The sequence below is a fragment of the Podarcis raffonei genome, chromosome 3 (assembly GCF_027172205.1).
Source record: "Podarcis raffonei isolate rPodRaf1 chromosome 3, rPodRaf1.pri, whole genome shotgun sequence".
In the NCBI taxonomy this organism is placed as follows: domain Eukaryota; kingdom Metazoa; phylum Chordata; class Lepidosauria; order Squamata; family Lacertidae; genus Podarcis; species Podarcis raffonei.
The window spans coordinates 22,554,222-22,575,427 of record NC_070604.1 but is presented as its reverse complement, the minus strand read 5'-3'; the positions used below and the strand labels follow the sequence as shown (position 1 = coordinate 22,575,427).

At 42.2% G+C, this 21,206-nt stretch overlaps 1 protein-coding gene across 7 annotated transcripts in view; it reads right to left on the bottom strand.

Moving 5' to 3' along the window:
• DLGAP2 (DLG associated protein 2) overlaps positions 1 to 21,206 on the bottom strand; it is a 403,016-nt gene that overhangs the window by 208,087 nt on the left and 173,723 nt on the right. For all 7 annotated transcript variants that reach the window (XM_053380806.1, XM_053380804.1, XM_053380807.1 and 4 more), the window contains one exon: positions 21,095 to 21,127. In XM_053380806.1, coding sequence (XP_053236781.1) covers positions 21,095 to 21,127 — 33 coding nt within the window. The remainder of the gene's footprint in view (positions 1 to 21,094; positions 21,128 to 21,206) is intronic.

The window sequence follows — 21,206 nt, the reverse complement described above, 5'->3', positions numbered from 1 at the left end:
CTCTGACCTGACATCTGCCACTCAGAAGCAATAGGAGTTGGGCAATGAAAGCCTGCCTCATACATAGACTGCTGTTGTTCAGTGAGACGTGAAGAAGTGGCACTGGGAGAAAGGAGTGGAGCTGGCTCAGCTTGTTCCCTAGGTTTCTTCAGCATCTTGCCTTCCACATGCAGACTTTTAACTATAAACTTATAAATTCCTTCCCAGCTCCAAATATGGGAACCATATTAAGCCATGTCAAGGTCAGATAACACGGTGCTCAAAGGAAGCAAATGAGATTGGCATGCACAATAAACCACGGCAGAAAGGGAGGAAGGGCAGGTTGCTCTTTGCCAAACTCGGGCACAGTTGGCCTATATATCCAGGTGGCAGACCGTAATGAAGACTTCTCCACTCTGATCTGCTGCCCAAACCCTGCCACCAAGCTGCCCTTGATTGGGCAATTCAAAATTCTTAGGAGGGAATCCCCGAACTGCCAGCCACCATGAGCCAGCATTTGGCTTCCTCTCTCCTGGAAGCTGAGGGGTAGCCTTTGAAGAAGAAGAAGAAGAAGAGGAGGAGGAGGAGGAGGAGGAGGAGTTTGGATTTGATATCCTGCCTTTCACTCCCCTTAAGGAGTCCCGAAGTGGCTAACAATCTCCTTTCCCTTCCTCCCCCACAACAAACACTCTGTGGGCTGAGAGTCCTCAGGGAAGTGTAACTAGCCCAAGGGCACCCAGCAGCTGCATGTGGAGGAGTGGGAAAGCGAACCCGGTTCACCAGATTACGAGTCCACTGCTCTTAACCACTACACCATGCATGGCTCCCATGACACTCAAAGTAATTCGCAATGAAACATTTTCTCGTGCCTGATTGAGTTCAACAGGAGAGAGTTTAAACTTAACTTTAAAATTAAGAGCAACGAGCTAAAATGATTTCAGCATTGGATACATCATGCAATTATGATGTCTGTATCAGTGCTGCAGCTCAAAACACCACATGCAAATAGGCCGGATTCCTCTTTCTCACTCATGCCCAACAAGAAAGCTGAGCTCTGAGGGCAAACAAGCCCTGGAGGGCAGCACCCACTCTGTAATAAGGATGACACAGTTGATCAAACAACTGCTAGATTCCTCCGAGAGCCATGTGCTACACGTTTCATTCATCACCACAGTGCCCAAGCCATTAAGAGCTCAAGGGCAACACTGTCAACTGTCATACTTGAAGGAACAGGAGACTTGTGGCGTCGTCATGACTACAATGCCATGGATGCAAGGTAGATTTGCTGGAAGGTAGATGAAGGTTACTGTGTTTTGAGCATGTTCTCTAAAGAAAAGGAGGAACTCTGAAATGTTACAACTCTAATTTTTATTTGCATTCTTTGTTTCAGGTATTTCTTTTAACTTGCTTTTACGTCCATGCCAAATTCTCAAAGTGGCTAAAACTGTAAAACACACACACACACACACACACACACACACACACACACACACACAATTTATAATATCCATATCTTAAATAGCAGTAGAGCAACATTAAAGTACCACACTTGGGATGAAAGAGTGATTAAACCATTAATTTCCAGTAGCTGTCTGCTGAAAGTGAGAAGTTAAAATCCCTGGACAAACTTGAACTATGTGCTGCCACTCCTGAAAATCTCACTGCTTGGGCACAGGAGTATATATGTAACAATACACACACAATATGACTGTTTACACCACAGTGACTTCTGGACTTTAACTGAAAGGGTTTTATCTATTTGAAGAGGATGCTGGAATATTTGCCCAGAAATTTGGCATCCAGAACAATATTTTCTATAAATATTTCGAACACTAACGTTAAGTCATTAGGCTTTTAATACATGCTTTGCCCAAATGCTATTGCATGCATGTATAAAACACTATAAATCAGGGATTTATAGCAAAATGTACATTTCAGCTTATACTATCAATGCCATTATTCATAGGCAACTATAAAGAAAAGACTCGAGGTTAACCTGTCATGGCAAAACAGAACAGTTTGCCAAGTCAGTTACGCTCTCTATATACAGCAGCTCTAAATCGCTACTTGTTATCCTTTATTTGCTCATTTAAAAACAAAGTTCTAATCAGTCGCAAGATGCATCAATGCACAAAGAAGTCCAAAAAGCTGTGCACCTAAAGAAAAGTTACAGTAATGATGGACAAGTTTTGATCATGAATTCAGAGGGAACATTTTAATTTGATTCTGTAATCCAGACATCCTCTTTAAGTAAGTTGTTTCCATCCACTGCAGATTGTCATTGTCCCAGTAACACATGGTGATGCCTATCTGCATTATAAAGTAAGTAACTTTGGCTGATATTAAAGCTGTGGAGGATATGTGGCTGCTACCAAAAAGAGCAGCCCCAAATCTCTTTATCCTCATTTCTCTTCAATATCTAGTAATTCAGCTGCATCATCCTGCACTGCAGCGGGTTGGACCCAAAGGTGGGTCTCTAGCTGTTTATTTGGACTACAACTCCCATCATCCTTTGCAAACAGGACCAGTGGTCAGGGATGATGGGAAGTGTAGTCCAAAAACAGCTGGAGACCCATGTCTGAGAAACTTTGGACTAGATAATCCCTGGGGCCTCTTCTACCTATATATTCTATATTTCTATAAATCCCGTGACATTACAGAGAGACAGCCTTACCATTAGGCACAATGAGGTGGCTGCCTCAGGCAGCAGATGTTGGGGGGTGAGGCAGTGGTATTGCCTTGCAACACTTCAGCCAACCTGCTGAGCTGAGGTGTGGTAGAGGATGCCGCCCTGTTGCCAATGTTGAAGTACATTTCAGCTACCAGTTTAGCTGGCTTCTTTATGTGGAACTGGAAGAGGGTGTCATCTTGTCCTTCACCTTTGGCTACAAGACACCTTTGGCCAGCCCTACCATTACATCATCATGCTCCAAGTTTCCTATCTCCATTGTACTTCATCAGCAACCACTTGCTGGGCAGAGGAACTTGGGAGTCTGGATGAAATGACAAGTCTTGCTTTATTACAGGCATAGGCAAACTCGGCCCTCCAGGTGTTTTGAGACTACAGTTCCCATCATCCCTGACTACTGGTCCTGTTAGCTAGGGATGATGGGAGTTGTAGTCCCAAAGCATCTGGAGACCCGAGTTTGCCTATGCCTGCTTTATTAGATGTTACTGAAAAAGGAGACACAACAAGGGGGGGAATGTGGGAGTCATAAAGCCATAGCAGAGGCTTGTAATATTGCAGGGGCCCCCTGACCTCGTGACCAGCACTCCAAGCTTTACAATGTATTGGAATGTATTGACTTTAAATGGAGTTGTGTTTCCTCTGGGCAGTGATGACCCTATATGGCGATGGGTGGGTAAAAGCCAGGACCAGATGTAGGTAACGTGAGACATTGGCAAACGGCCATGCGACAGGAGAGAACAAAGGATAATAAAAGATACCGGAGAGAAGGAGTTCAAATGAGCTGCCCTCCATCCATGAAAATATTGCTGGCTCTCTGTGTCTTTATTTTATGCTAAACAACGCCATTTGTGACGGCTGGCTCCGACAAGTGGTGCCCCGTGTGAGGCAAACTAAAAGAAAACAGTCTGAGGCAGACTAAGAGCATTTTAAAAGAAAACCGTGTGAGGTTCTTCGATTCACACAATGGCAATCATCGACTCACTACGTCCGGCAAGGGTTGCAAAGCGCTAAAGCATCTTAGGATCCCGGTGAGTTCGATCCCTTTTATCTTGATTTTTGAAAAATGGGCAGCTCTTTGTCTACTCCCCAACATAAATTTTTAAAAGACTTAAAATTTCTCCTCTCCTCCAACAAATTGGAAGTTCCTGAGGGTGATTTGATACAGCTCATTCTGGCCATTGATGAGCATTGCCCCTGGTTTCCTGCAGATGGGACTTGGGAATTAAAACATTGGAATAAGATTGAAACACATTTTCACGGACACCCCAGCATTGGTGTTCGGATTCTAAATGCATGGTGCAAGGTTCGTTATGCCATGGGCTCTTTAACTCCAAAAAATATCTCCATGGCTGTATTGCCAATATCACCCCCGGCTTCTTTAGTCCAGCCTGCTGTGATGCCGCCTGTTCCAGCCCTCGCCTTGCCAGCAGCCCCAGACCCCAAACCTCCGGACTACACTTCCTCACCAGAGGACCCAATCCTGCAAAAATACCATGGTTTGGCTGGCAATGATCCTACTCTCTCATCGACAGAACCAGCCACCCCTTTTCAACGTGCAGTACTTGCCTGTTCCTTAATTCAGGATACTGTGGCATTTCCCGTCATTGTGCCCCCTGCTGGTGCTCCAGCAGGAACTCAAGCCCAGCACCAACCTTTTGACTTTAAAATCTTGAAAGAGCTGCAATTGTCAGCAAGGACAACAGCAGGGAAACTGGCAGCTGGGCCCTCCCCGGGCCCAGATAAATCAATAGGGGACCCCCGGAGTCCAGGGAAACAGCACCACAGCTTCGCCTAACTCAGGACGTGGAATTCCATTTGCCTTTCTGCCCTTTAAAGACTCATGTCCTCACTGAAGCAGGGTTAGACAATCATGCCACTTGTCTGGTATTGCCCTTATTATCTGCACAAACAGCAGGAATTCATGCGGTACCGATGCTAACACATGGACCATATGTGAATTTCCCTGAGATCACGCTATATGCAGATCGTCCATGCAGAATACAGTCAAATACTTCAGTGGCAAAGATTATCAATTTCCCCCCATCCGAACAACTACCCCTAATTGCAGCAGCCATGAGCATCACAGCCTCACGCCCTTCTGTGTCTCTGACAGTGGGAGGTCGACGCATTGAGGGAGTTCTGGACACAGGGGCGGATGTAACAGTCGTGGCTAAATCTACTTGGCCATCCAATTGGCCCACCAGTCCAGCCACACAGGTTATTGGTGTGGGAGGTAAATCACAGGCACGGAGCAGTCTCCACCCAATACTCATCAAAAGCGATGCCGGGGTTCAGGTCACCCTCTATCCGTTAATAATGGACATTCCAATCTCCTTATGGGGGCGCGATATTTTGGCTATTGCAGACACCAAATTGGAGTCAAATTTATTCTTAGGGCCGCCCCTGCACTTCCACGCACCGCACTGCCATTACGATGGATCACCACTACCCCAGTATGGGTAGAACAGTGGCCTTTACCAAAAGAAAAACTAGCAGCGGTGGCCCAGCTTATTTCTGAACAATTGACTTTCGGCCACATTGAACCATCTTCATCCCACTGGCCCCAGCAGACAGGAACGGTTTGCTTTTACATTGCCAGTATATAACAATTCGCAGCCCACCCAGCGATATCAGTGGGTTGTTCTGCCTCAAGGCATGCGGAACTCCCCTACACTTTGTCAACATTTTGTGGATGAAGCATTGAAACCTTTCCGCATGCGCCACCTAGAGGTCATATGTTACCATTACACGGATGACATTTTAATCGCTGCAAAGGAACTCCCGCCTGGCATTTTTCAAGAACTTTCTGCCACGTTAGCAGAAGCGGGACTCTGTGTAGCGCCTGAAAAAATTCAATTGACGTTGCCCGCCACCTACTTGGGACATAAAGTCTCTGCACAAGCAGCGCTGCCTATTGTTCCCCAACTGACTATCCCTTCAAACATGAAGCTTGTGCAATTACAACAACTTCTTGGGCATTTGAATTGGGCTCGCTCTTTCCTTGCATTACCTACCAGCACATTATCACCATTGTTTTCAGCGCTCGCAGGACACAAGGATCCAGCAGATGTAATCCAGGTCACTTCGGCAATGATCACTGCATTACAAACCGTTAATCAGCACCTGTGATCTATTCTCGTGGACAGGATCACAGAAGCCTCTGCACACGAACTGCATCTGGCAGTGTTTGCCACACCATTGTTGCCAACAGGAATTTTATATGCTCATAAGGAAAAGAAGAAGACTATCTGCATTATAGAATGGTTACATTTACCAAATACCCCTTCCAAAAACGTTTATTCAGTAATTGAATCCACATCAGACATTGTCATAAAAGGACGTTCACGTGCCTTGGCCTTGAGCGGTTTCGATGCTGCATCAATCTATTTGCCTTTCTCACAGACAGAACAGCAGCACTTATTCATAACTAATGCTGCCGTGCAAATCGCTTTAGCGGATTTTATAGGTGTCATCATTTTTAACCCTCCAAAGGATGACCGTTTGACATTTCTGACACAGGTCACCTATGTTCTGGCTACCCCCTTGTCTCTCACACCTCTCCCCGCTGCAATGACCCTTTTCACGGATGGAACAAGAAGTAGGGGAGTAGTGACATGGGAAGAGGGAGGAAAATGGAAATGTTTATTTACCCCTCCACAGTCTTCTGCTCAGTGAGCTGAGCTAGCGGCTGTGATTCTTGCCTTTCAATCCTTTCCTACTCAACCTTTCAATCTTATTGTGGATACTCAGTATGTATATCACATTTTTACTGTTTTACCAATATCTTATATAACTCCTTCCTTGGATTCTGACTTGTTTTCTTTGTTTCTCGCCCTGCAGGCTTTACTTCAGCACAGAGAGTTCCCTTATTATGTTGCACATCTTCGCTCCCACACATCGCACCCAGGGTATTTAGCAGAGGGCAATGCAAGAGCAGATGCAGCGTTGAGGGACATTTCTGCCTTTTCTCTCTTTTCTGATCCTGTACTATGTCATAACACCTTTCACCTCCCTGCGAAAGCATTGGCTAAGCAGTTTTCTATTCCTTTGGCCCAAGCTAGGGATATTGTGTCCCAATGTGCTTCCTGTTCTAAATCTCAGCTGGCCGTTCCTTTTCATGCTGTCAATCCTAGGGGCACGTCTGCATTGGCGTGTTGGCAGATGGATGTCACACACACACCTGTGTTGGCTCCACTCTCCAAGGTTCACCTCACGGTGGACACCCACTCTGGATTCATATGGGCTACACCCATGAGGGGGGAAACAGCTCGGCATGTCATTCAGCACACTATCCGCTGTTTCTCAGTCATGGGTAAACCTGCGCGTATCAAAACTGATAATGGTCCAGCATATATTTCTAAAACATTTTCGGAATTTTGTATGTTGTGGAATGTGAAATTAACTCATGGTATACCCTTTAACTCCACAGGGCAAGCTATAGTGGAAAGAGCACACCTGACGTTCAAAACACTATTGCTTAAACAGCTTGGCGGCCGAAGCATACCAACAGCAGATATCCTTTCGGCAGTCCACCAGGTTCTTTTTGTACTTAACCATCTTTTATATCCACATCTTAGGACCCATACCCCCGCTGAATTGCATTTTAGGAAGGAGGAGGCACTCCCCCGCCCCTTGGTGGTGTACCGACGCTTGCCTGATCCCACGTGGCATGGACCTGTCCCGCTGATCACGTGGGGACGAGGGTACGTGGCAGTGGACGTCGAGGACAAGCCTTTGTGGGTTCCAGCTCGATGCGTGCTGCCATGGCGAGCATCTTCAACCGCGGATGCGCCTTCCTAACCATTTGCCTTGCCATCTTTTGCTGCACCGTTATACAAGGAAGAGAAGCAGACGACCCAGTCCAGTTGAAACCACTACATTTCACCTTATCAGCTGGCAAGCCGCTGTCATCAGAATCCTACTCTGGCTGGCAGCATCCACGGCTCAGCCACTCTCGAACTATAAGAACAGCGTTGTTGAATAAGACTTTTAGGGGAGAAAATTATCATAAGATATGGAGGGATAATATTTTTGTACAAGATATGATTATGTTTACCAGTTTATTGAATGCTTCTAGATGCTGGCTGTGTATGCACATGCCCCCTTTTGCCAGTCATTCAGGCATAATGCTTCATGGTGTGCCTGTCAATGGATTTTTTCGATTTACAAATATTATATCCCCTAAGCAATCTTTTTGGCCTCCAGTACACTTGACCCTCCATGAGCCTGCCCCCATTTGTTTTCAAATTAAAGAGGGGAAAGAATCATGGGGCATATATCCAAACTGTCAATATACATTGAAATTCACTTTTAATAGCTCTTGTTCGCTTACAGGAACATACAGTGACCAATCTCAGTGCTATAGGAGCGATACCAGTGCATGGCTAAAAACTAGGAAAGAAACCATCCATGCAAATTGGAGTCTGAATTCTTCTATCCCTGGTTTAGCAAATGCCGCAGATGAGCAATTTCATATCAGTTCCTTATTTACTGAAGCCTTTAATTGGTCCCAACAGAGTAGTAATATCAGCTATTTACTCCAAAGAGAGTTATGGTTGCTTTGTGGCGAAAAAGCATACAAAGCCATTCCTCGAAAGCTCACAGGCACATGTACCTTGGGTATCGTGGTTCCGTTGTTGTATAAGGTTGATAAGTTACCATCTTATCTTAGACTATGAAATCATTGGGAGGTTAATTCACCCATAAATCAATATATCGGTACCCAGATCTCTCGGGCCTTGCTGCCCTCAGTGGGTGCAGCAAATGAACTATAGGGACCTCCATCGGCTAGCAAATTGGACTGAAGGATTATTCAATGATACCATAAAAGCCTTGAAGAATCTCAACCAAGAGGTGTCTGCAATGAGAGAGGTGGTCTTACAGAATCGTTATTCTTTAGATGTAATTTTAGCCTCAAAAGGAGGAGTTTGTGCACTTGTTCATTCTCATTGTTGTATGTTTATTCCTGATAATAATATTAGCATATCTGCGACGATCGACCATATGGAAACCATGGTAGCCCACAATCCGTTTGCCCCCCCTCCTTCCACTGATCCGTGGGCATGGTTATATTCTTGGCTTCCGGATGGAAGTTGGCTTCGACATTTATTGATTTTAGTGATCCTAATAGTAGTTATTTGCGTTATTTTGTGTTGCTGTATACAATGTATTCCTTCTTTAATCTCTGTATGTTCTGCATGGTTCTCCAGTCCGCAGCCCGCTTCCGGTCTCATAAGAGTCACTTATCGCACTCGATATAACCGTATTGGTACTGACATTTATGACTCTGATTAATAAAATAAAGAAAGAGGGCATGTGGGAGTCATAAAGCCATAGCAGAGGCTTGTAATATTGCAGGGGCCCCCTTACCTCGTGACCAGCACTCCAAGCTTTACAATGTATTGGAATGTATTGACTTTAAATGGAGTTGTGTTTCCTCTGGGCAGTGATGACCCTATATGGCGATGGGTGGGTAAAAGCCAGGACCAGATGTAGGTAACGTGAGACATTGGCAAACGGCCATGCGACAGGAGAGAGGAGAGAACAAAGGATAATAAAAGATACCGGAGAGAAGGAGTTCGAATGAGCTGCCCTCCATCCATGAAAATATTGCTGGCTCTCTGTGTCTTTATTTTATGCTAAACAACGCCATTTCTGACGGCTGGCTCCGACAGGGGAAGGGACGGGAGACACAAGGCTCCTATTTCTGGTTTGTTTTTAGTATCAAATTTACTCAGATTTTTAACACAACAATAAACAATAGCTAGATACAAGTATAAATAGATACAAATGCGTAGGTCTCCACAGGAATAGAGGCAACCCAGAATTTATGAACAGCTGCCAAAGATGGCAGCCACTAGAAAGGCAGATACCACACCAGCAATTCTGCTGTACCTGCACTGGTACTCAGGCTTAGGAGCCAGCCCAGAGCCATTAGGTACATATGAAGGCAGCTACTGGCAAAATGTAAGCAGCCTGTTGTCTTCCACTTTCAGACTTCAGCGAATTTATGTTAGAAACTGAACTGGAAACCAGTACTGCCTATTTAACTATGCTGAAGCATGAGATAGCTCTACAATGTGAGTGTAGAGTGTCACCACCTAATTTCTCCCCCGATCTTCCAATCCATAATTAAAAGTGGATAGCAGTGACATCTCTTTGAAAAATACACGGTGGTTGGACTATTCCATAGCGGCTCTGCTGTTGCCAGTGCCAGTTTCTCAACACAACATCTATTACACTGGTCCTTCCAATCTTCTCTCTTATTTGTTTAACTGGTGTGTTAAATAAAAGGGCCTCGGATCAAAAAGGTAGCCTAGTGCAGATGTGATAGAAATAGAAACATAACTGACCGCAACTCCAAAAAAGGAACAAACGTTTAAAGTCCAAATCCAGCTGTATTAGTCAGATGCCCCCATTAATTTGATGGGGTTTGGGAGTGGAAAGAGAAATAATTTCCTGACAACCCCTTTCTCAAAAACTGGAGCACAGTCAGAACTAGATTGTTTAGTTTTACCGACTGTGGGAGGAGCGATGTAGGTACAAATGATGTCTGCTTGAAGATCAGGGTAGATAGTGGGGATCCAACAGATACTGTGTACTTTCAAAAAGATTTCATAAAACCCCTCATCAAAGACTCCCGAGTAACCCTGAACAGTCATGGAATAAGAGAACAGGCCCTCTTGCGGGTCAGATCCTGATTAAATAGCAGGAAACAAAGCTAAGAATAAATTGAGAGTTTTCACATTTGAGGAACAGAAGAAGCGGGGCCCCCCGAGGATCAACATTGTTACCTGTACTTTTGAAATTGTTTATAAATGACCTGGTAAAGGTAAAGGTAAAGATAAAGGGACCCCTGACCATTAGGTCCAGTCATGGCCGATTCTAGGGTTGCGGCGCTCATCTCGCTTTATTGGCCGAGGGAACCGGCATACAGCTTCCAGGTCATGCGGCCAGCATGACGAAGCCGCTTCTGGCGAACCAGAGCAGCACATGGAAATTTACCTTCCCGCCGGAGCGGTACCTATTTATCTACTTGCACTTTGACGTGCTTTCGAACTGCTAGGTTGGCAGGAGCAGGGACCGAGCAATGGGAGCTCACCCCGTCGCGGGGATTCGAACTGCCGACTTTCTGAATGGCAAGTCCTAGGCTCTGTGGTTTAACCCACAGCGCCACCCGCGTCCCTATAAATGACCTGGAGTTAGGGTTAAACAGTGAGGTGGCCAGATTTGCTGATGGCACCGAGTGGTTGAGAGGTGGTGAAACCAAAAAGTGATTCAGAAGGATCTCTCCAACCTGGGTGAATGGGCAGTAAAATAGCGAATGAAATTCACTGTTAAGCAAGTGTGTGTGATGCATATTGAGACCATTCCTCCCCCTAATTTTACTTATACGCTAATGAAGTCTGAACTGGTGGTGACTGACCAGGAAGGAGACTTTGGGATCATAGTGCCCAGCATGATGAAAATGTCGATGCAGTGTCTGTGAGAAAGGAATAATTAGGAAAGGGACTGAAAAAAGTTTTCAATATCGTAATGTCATTACACAAATACTTGGAGCTACCAGAAGTGTTTGAGAAACACATATGGCTAGTAATGTAAAATATCTGAATATATATGAAGCCACTGAAAAATAATTGGGCAGTTTAAAAAGAAAATCTAAGGGAAAGCAGACTTTTTGTAGGGGGTGGGGAGAAATGAATTATGTGTAACAGTTATTTTCTTTTTAGATCTAAATTCATTTTACAGCTTTAACAAAATAAAATGCATAATGTATAACTTAGCATACATATATCTATTTCATTTGTCACATTTACTTTTAAAAAAAATAAAAAAAAATAATCCAGTGCATGCTTACTAAGAAATAACAGCCACAGAAGTATTTTAGAGATAGGATAAGCAAATTATTCACTAACGGAATTAAGAGGAAAGGGGGAAACACATTAATAGCCAATATTGAAAATATAAATGTCACATAACTATAGATGACAAAGACATAATTAGAAGGTTTATGATTTTTTAAAAATTGCATGAGATCAATCACAGCTTCCTAAAATAATTTATATAAAAATTATTTGCCGCAAATGTATTTGCAGTGTTTGACTGAGAAAAAAAGATAATGATTAGAAGAAATAAGCTGTAATAAGATATATTCAGCCACAACACAATTCAAAACATGGAAAAACTAGGTCACAATGGATTTGTTGTGAACCATTTGAAGGCTTTTCAAGAAATTTTGGAACAACCTTTAACAAATAGACTGAATGAAATACATTGAAGATGGATTATGCCACAGTAATGGACACTGAGAGAAAATAGTTTCAATACATAAGAAGTGAAAAGATAAGGAAGACATAAATGCATATCGATCTAGAACTTTATTAAATTGTGAGTATAAGGTTTTAACTAAAACATTGGCAAATAAACCAAAATAAGATTATCCCCAGATAATGGTGATCTAACAGACTGTATTAAAGCAAGGACCTTAACAATAAATAACAGAAGAATGCTTAATATTATTGACTGTATAAATAAAACATAGGCACTGTGTTGTTGTTTTTTAAAAAGGGATGCCGAGAAGGCCTGCGATACGTTAGAAAGGCTACTGACAGTGAAGGTTATGTTCTTCCTCCACTATTGGAGGCAGTCTTTCCATACTGGTTGCTTGAAATTGCTTATGGTGAGAGTCTTGTTGCATTCAAGTCAAGGCATCATCTGGCTAGCCACTATAGGAACAGGATGCTGGACTGGATGGGTCACTGGCAACATGCAGCAGGGTCTTTTAATATTCTTAAAAGAGCGCATTACAGAAAAACATGGTTAGATGGATAAATGGAGTAAGGATTTACCTTAAGAATTCTTATTTGGCTGGGAAAAGACAATTTATTTCATAGCAGAATGAACCTGAATTCACCTGAATAAGTCTGTATTGTCTTTAGAGTGCTGGTTAATTCAATAAAACTAAGAATTCTTGTCGATTTCTGTTGTCGGCTGGGATTGTTGTCCTCTGAAAGTTTTCTAGCAAATAACTGGTTCCTTTTACTTTGTATCCATCATGGTTTGGAAATATGACCAAAAGCAACTGTTAAGATCCATAATGTTTGACAGGTGTAAATAAACACATTCTGAAAACATCTTACGATTTCTCAGCGTGTGTTTCATTAAATGGTGTCTCCTAATGGTTTTCTTCCATAATTGGTGAGTGAAGACAAGTTAATTGTATTTACTGAGATGTCACACTGTATGTTTTGACACTGGTTTTCAGGCTGAAACATCTTTCACTCTGTCGTCCATTTAGTATTTTGCTAAGTTAGTCATGGAGAAGGAGAATAACTTTGGTCATGTCGAAGAAGCACTCCAAAACCAACACTTTCCCAATTACCACATTGCTGCTACTCCAACAGGCAGCAGGTCCCAGTTTCATATGACAGTCGCTTCTATAAGACTTGATGGAATATTTTATCTTGATGCAGATGTAATCAAAACACTTGGTTACTTTTTTCAGGACACTAAGGTAATCTGAGAGTTTTCTTCCAGCAAGATCTTCCTTTGGGAAAGTGTTTTGGGGAATTGTTCCAAGGAAGGAATGTACATCAAGACCATTGCACGTGGCTTTAGTAGCAAAAATCCATGACCAGTGTGGACTTATCTTCACAACCTTTACCAGATGAACCCACATGTTCCTCTTCAATTCTGGCAGTTTTGCACGGCTGATGCCACAGCCAAAGCGATCAGTGAAGGACTCTGTGTACAGCAATCTAAAAGAACTGCTTGGTCAACCTCCTAAAGCATTTTAAAAGGTTGCAAAAGTATGCTTATATAGTGCATGTAAACGATCTATTGCTAGAAAAAGCAAAAGGAGAGGATTTGTAATTTCTGCAAGGGAGGAGCCCAGGGTTTGGCTGCCTGAGTGTTTTAAAGAATATGTAGTACTTTTATCAGTTTTTTAAATAAAATAAATAAAGAAGCTGTGCTGAACTAATTTTTCTTCCACTGTTTTATTGTATTGCAACTCACCCTGGGACCATGTGATTGGGAAGGCCTAGGCTGGAAATTTTCAAACAAATAAATAAGGCTTCCTAAGAAACAGCATCTCCCTAGGATTAGAGCATTACTATCATTTTACAGAAGATGTCCTGGCTAGAGATCTAATGATATACTAGGCTGAGCTAAATGCACAAAAGGCATCTGTTGATTGTCATATTCCTTTCCACATTTGTCAGTGGAAAGCAACTGTGGCTGGGAAAATAACTCTATAAAAACAAAACAAACAGAAGGAGAGGGACTGAACTGGAAGACCTATTTCTACTCTCCAAATGTCAAATATTGTCTGCATAAGTATAACAAGAAGAGCATTTTTGCCTTTTACTGGCTATTACCCTCCAGCTGCTCTGTGCTTCTGCACTGATGCAAAGCGGCCATTAACCTGGTTTACCAAAGCAGTTATGCCTGCTTTACAGCCGCTTTGCGTAGACAGGAAAGAACAAAACGGCACAGTATACTAGCAACTGAAGCCCTCTAAGATTTTTTTGGGGCAAGTAATTCATAACGCAACAGCCACAACTATTTTACTTAGTGTCTTTGTGACACTATGATGAGCCAAAGATTTTGAAGGGCGGGAGAATAGTGCTCTGGGTCTCCTTGACGGATGAATCGAGGGAGCTCACAGGCTTGAATTCAGCACGTAATTAATATTTCACCTCAAAACTATAGACTTGGTCACTGTAGATTTGAGTTGTTTCCTTGAAGCATGATCAAAGGAAGGGCTGCTGGGAATGAATAATCTCTGAATGCTGTAATCTCTCCAGGGCATTTTTTATGCCAGCAGTAAAGCAATAAAATGAGGGACATGTCTTCTGTTGGGCCCAGCTTGCTAATAAATGAATTGAAATTCTGAAGGCAAAATATAAAATAAAAAAATAGCAAGCGCATTTTTTTTTAATTAAAAAAGAAAGATGTGGTACATAGCAGAAATAAAAATGCAGTCTGGACAGAGTAAGAAAATCCTGTTGTGCCTTGTCTATAAGTTTAGTAAACCATGAAAAGGAATACGTAACTAATCTCATGCATCCACTTCCTGTGAAACAAATATTACCTTTTAGTGCTGAAAACTTTGTCCAATCAGACTTGTCTGAGTTTCAGGGCAATTTCTGTGGTCTAATAGTAACACAGACATATCATCTGCATAGACTGGCCAAATCATTTCAATTCTGTTGCACTCAGGAATTTATGGGCTGGGTTTTTGTTTTGTGCACCTCAGAGATTTTGAAGCCCAGGTGAACTTGTTGCATAGGAGGAATCTGATGCAGTGCATGTTCAATGAAGAGCACAGAGGCATGGCGATGGATGGAATAAATAATGGCTTTTAAAGGGTTTTCTTTTGCAGTGTATTTTCTTTTTGTCAGTTACAAATTATGCTTACCTTTCATCTTCTCTTGGAGGTTCTTAGATTTTTCCCTGCAGAAATTATTGGACTGAGTTCACTGAACATTTCTCCCACACTGTCTTCTCAAATACTACTCAAGCCTTACAACCCCAGTTTCTTCTCCAACTTGGAATTTAATCCAAGCTGCAGAATAATTCTTCTGGAACAAATGGGGTGAGAAAAGTTCTCTCCCATATTCTCTCTCTGGAGCATGACACTGCGGTACAGTAGCCCTTGAGGAGATTATATTTCCCAGGGTCTACTTGCGATCTGTGACCTGGAATAGTACCGTATTTTTTGCACCATAACACTCACTTTTTTCCTCCTAAAAAGTAAGGGGAAATGTCTGTGCGTGTTATGGAGGGAATGCCTACGGGTGGCATGCCTACGGATTTTCCTCCTCTAAAAACTACGTGCGTGTTATGGTCGGGTGCGTGTTATAGAGCGAAAAATACGGTACATGGAAACATGCCAGGCACTGGAGAGGCACATGGGAGATGCATTCCTTCCTTCTCTCCCTCTCTGTGTTTGCTGCCACTGCGAGAGCGCAGACACTTTTCCACAAGAGGAAAGTGGGCAGAGACTGGTAAAGGAGAGTGGAAGATGAAATATACCCAACTCTTCCCTTCTCTCGTTTTTCATGGTTTACTGTTGCCACTGAACAGGTAAGTCAGTTAAGTGGAAGTTGAGAGGATTTATGGGCAGTTATTGAGGCAAATAGGGGTTGGGGTTGGTTCAGAAATAAGCAAAGCTACTTCACAATATTTTGGGAATTATTACAGCTTATGTCCAAGCCAATTTGTGACAAGCCTGTCACAAGCTCGACCATCACTCAATCTAATGCAGCAATGAACTCCTTAGCTTCTCATAAGATATTGGACTTTCCAGATCAAAAGAACTTGGACCAGCTCAGACAATAAAAGAGTGTGAATTCTATCCTACAATTCTGGATACCTACAATCAAAACTGATGGGGGAAATGGAGTTTCATTTGCACTGCAAGGTCACTTTCCTAATCATGGAGTCTACACTGATGCCGAACCAGGGACTTGGAAGGGCATAACTGAGACTTCTCACACACTAGGTCTCTGCCTCACTCATGTGTCTTTTAAATGGGTAATTAAATATATAATCTTTATTGCGGTCCAAAGACCCGTAGAACAATTTCAGAACAAAATAAAGTTAAGACAGCCAACCACAAAAGAGAGAGAGAAACCGAGGCGGTCATTTTGTTTTGATATATGGGTAATTAATGAATCAACCTATTAAGTTTAAATTTGCACATTCTTATTGTCAACATGTGACAGAGATAGTGAAAGAGAAATCTTCAGATAACTTACAAAGCAGTCAATAAAAACTAGCACTCATTGGCTTGGCTCATTCATGGCTTAATAAACTATGGTTTAGTGCTCCTCATTATAATTTAGCAAGGGAGCAGGGAGAAAAATCCTACCAAGGTTGCTTTACCTAGGGTGGAATCTGTCAGGTATCTACCGTATTTTTCGCTCTATAACACGCACCAGACCATAACACACACGTAGTTTTTAGAGGAGGAAAACAAGAAAAAAAATATTCTAAACGAAACAGTGGATGTATGATTTTTGTGGTTCATGCTGTGGCCACAGACATGTGATCTGACAGTGAGTTTGGAGTAGCCCAATGCAAAAATCCTGAGGATCCATGTGGATCCATGCTTTGTAACCATGTTTTTGCACCACTGCGACCCCAGGCAACAGTGGGTGAGTGATTTTTTTTGGTGCAAGATGTAGCCATGGACATGCTATGTGATCTGATGGTGAATTTGGGGTGACCCAGTGCAAAAATCCTGAGGATCCATGTGGATCCGTGCTTTGTAACCACGTTTTAAGTGGGGAGGGAAGGAAAAGCACTCAAGGGACAAGGAGCATGTGTGGGGTGTGTGGAGAAGGATGCTGCTAATAATGCTATTTAGCGAGCTGAGTGGGGAGGAGAGAGGGACAGAGAGCCTGCTTGCTTTAAAGGAGCCAACCGGACAGGAGCAGCTTACACTCGTGTAAGCGGCTCCTCTCCTCTCCCGCTTTGCTCCTTTAAAGCAAGCAGGCTCTCTGTCCCTCTCTCCTCCCCACTCAGCAGCTCTTCTCCCGCTTTGCTGTTTCAAAGCGAGCCACGGAGGAGGGAAGGAAGGGGAACCATGGATCCTCTGCTCACAACTGCAGCAGATTCCCCCCCCCCCGCCACCCATAGGCATTCGCTCCATAACACGCACAGACATTTCCCCTTACTTTCTAGGAGGAAAAAAGTGAGTGTTATGGTGCAAAAAATACGGTACTTTCCAGCAAAGTGTGCCATGCCAGAACCCAAAGTGGGCATGGCATGAGCAGGGCGTATTCACAGATCCATAAACACACATGGCCATGCACAGAAACAATAACATCCTTCCTCTCCCTTCACTCTCCCTATCTGATGCAAAGCTAAGAGGAGAAGACATAGGCACGCAGGCTGACTGGCATTCCTGGCCACAGAGCAAGTCGGCTAGAGCATCTCTCTATGGCCTCTGCACTCATGCTTCCAATCTAACGCAACTGCCTGCCTGCCTTTTAGTTTCTTTCCATGCTGTAGCCAAAGAAGAGATAGTCAATGAAGCCAAAGGGATGGAATAAGCTGCTAAAGTGCAGTCCCCACTCCCACACCCAGTACATCCCTCTCCTGGCTTCTCTCCCATGGGACAGGTAGAGGGAATGTGGTCTAAGTGTGAACAGAATGGCTTGGGAAGAGTGCCAAGGTCTAGATGAAATGATGCTGCAGTTCACAGCTGACCGGCAGTCAGTAGGTTCCACACCCCTGGTTTAGTGTTCTTCCCTTGCCCTTCTCTTCTGGCTTTGGAGCAAAGAACCTGGTTTATCCACCTAGAGTTCCCTATTACATCTGAACTGTAAAACTCTAGTTTAATGACAGAGAAGAAACCAAGAAAATAAGCTAAAATTTGATAACAGTAGAATTTGTTTGCAACTGGCAGTGATTATGTTATTAATATAATAATAATAGTGGCTCAAGTGGCTTAGGGCTCTTCCACACTTTTAATACATGAAGGGGTACACAGTTTTCTGCTTATCCCATGCTTTCTAGGCACATGCCCAAGTGGTTTTGCCTTTGCACTGCCACTTTCCCCTGGAAAAGCCACTCTTTAGTGCTAAATCAGAGCAAGCATCCATCTGGAGGAAACCTGATTGAGGTTTGCTACGATTCAGCAGTAAAGAGTGGGTTTTCCCGGAGGAAAGTGGCAGGACAAGTGGAAGTGGAATACATTTTGTATTTGAGCACCCTAATGTAATAAAACAACTTGGCCCTCACTGGAGGGCACAGTCTTTATATTTCTGGACTGTGTCTCAAAATCACAAAGAATTAATTTTAACATCAAATACGCACAAACAATGAGGTCATGTTTCACACAAAAAGCATCATCATCATCATTTTATTTGTATGCCACCTTTCCATAGTTAAAACAACATGACAAGATTTACATAATTACCAACATAACGAAAGTCATAAGCAATAAATAAAACACATCAGAAAGTACACAACCAAATGGAAAACAATTTCCACATAAATCATAAAATCTAAAACTAAGAATACAGCATTAATATCAATCACAATTTAAAATGACATAGATAAAAAATAAAAGCAATTTAAAAAACAAAAACGGAGCCCTCTCTATCCAGCAGCAGCAGCAGCAGCAGTCCTTTATGGAGCCTGTCAGGCCCTGCCTCAAGCCAAAATAGAATTTGTTATCATAATGGCACACTGAAGTCCTTTCAGAAAACTAGATAAAATAATAAGAATAAATTAAACAGCATTTTTTTGTGTAAAAAAAAAAAGTATGGAGTCTTATAATATTGCACTGCATTGAAGCAGTCAAGCAAATTACTGAACAAATTGCTGAGAGATCGCAGGGCACCAAGAATTATGAAGCATTAATCCATGCTTCAGTAGTGTTTGTAAAGGTTCTCTGGGGCCACTTACAAGTCTTTGCTTGGTTTCTTTTAGACTTGGAGGTAACACCACGGAACCAGCACACTGCAGAGTCACTCAGGTGGAAATTAAACCCTACCGAGAGCAATCTATTGCATGTTTAAGATATTATTCTTGAACCAATGCCCAAATTCCTAATCTGAAAAAAATAAAACCAGATCATCTAGTTCTTAAATAGAAGAAGAAGAAGAAGAAGAAGAAGAAGAAGAAGAAGAAGAAGAAGAAGGGGAAAAGGTTACACTAGGCACAGATGGCAAGAAAGGAGGTGTTAACTGAAATAATATAGTGTTTCTCCCTACTCAATTATTTTAAGACTAAAATAGGAGCCCCAATGTAATATAATTTTTTTAGACTTCTGATCTCTCCTGTTGCCCAGCAAAATATTAAGAAAACTATGCTTTATTACATGTCTTCCAAATGCCATATCTACAACCACAGGATCACTGGTTTAATTTAAAAACAATGCTACTGCTAACAATGCTGAATAACTTTATAGAGTAGTAACTAAATTATACTCAGACTGGACCCACAGAAATCAATGGCCTTATGTTACTTAACTATTGATTTCAATGGGTCTACCCTGGTTATTACTGGATACTACCTACGGCCTTTAATTATCACATACATCTTGCAGTTTTATTTTTAAGACGTTAAGACATTCCACAGAATGAAGTTGTCTCATTTCAGCTAAATTAAAAATCTACCAGCAGCTACTATTTATCCCCAAAGGCTGTTTGCAGTGTCTTGAGATCAAGTGCAGCTCACGGTTGATACAATCAAAATGTAAATCATACACGCGATGAAAATGATATTTCAAATTTACAATGTAAGGGCACAATCCAGGTAAAGTTAAGAATTTGTAAGTCCACTGATTTCACTGAGATGAATTTGAATAATTTATTGGCTTCTCTGAATAATACTTCCAGTTCAATTTTCTGTCCACATTATTGCAAACAGACATTAAAAACAGACAACAAAATCCATCTAAGTTAACTGAACTCTCTTCTACTGAGCTAACTGGAAATTAAAAGCGCTTGCACAATGTTGGCTGGGTTATTTATCTTCTGTTGGTATTTATACCCTACTTTTCAGCAATATGAACTTGAAAGTTATTTACAAAATACAGAAATGATATTATAGTAATAAAATAATAACAGAACAGGAGAGCATGACAGAAGATCATTTTAAAATCCAGTTGAATTAAACATCCTAAACATTATGTGCAAGAAACAAATTCTCCCTCTGCCACCAAAAAATAAGAAGAAATGGCACCGGTAGGATGAGCTCTTGCGCAAAACCTAGTGGAAGACTTATTGCAGGACAGTGTATGAAAGGGTGGATTATAGTATGAGAATAAGGGCAGTATTCAATGAAACATTTCTGCTAGCTCAAGGATTAGGGCCCTTGGGCATGCTCTGCCCTCAAATCTGCTCTGGACAAATGGGGAAAATCCCAGAACATACAGAACATATTTAGGGGGCACCCATAGGGAGGAGAATGTTCCATGGCACAAAGAGAAATCTTTGCACTGACAGAATCATTGCAAAATAATAGCAAAATGCTATTAATTCAACAGCAGAATGTCAATTGCTCGAGATAAATTCTAACTGTGATATGTTTCTATATGCCCTAAAATGAATACTCACACTCTCCCTTTCTTTTCTTTTTTCTTATTATGTTATACTGACCATTGCACAATACCTGGGTAAAAGGTATTTCCATTTTTATTACAAGAGAATATTGGTCTCCTGCTGCCCAAAGGATGTATTGTGCTTTACTCAGCACTAATTCAATTCATTTTCTGGCATCTAACACAGCAGTACGTCTCTTCTCCACTCTCCCCCCCTGCTCCCGCCCCCCTTAGCATCACATCTAATGACATGTTCCATCTACTGCCACAGTAGAAAAAGTACTAGCAGAATAAACAAATCATGCAAGTCAAGCATCACCACTATTGACTTTGAAAATTATTAAGGATGCTGATGCGCAACTCACCTTCAGGTTCACCACAGAGTGTACACTGTGACTCTGCAAGGAAAAAGAAAGAAAGAAATACAGAAAGTAGTCAATACAGTAGCCTTTACAGAGATTATCACTTTTAAACTAG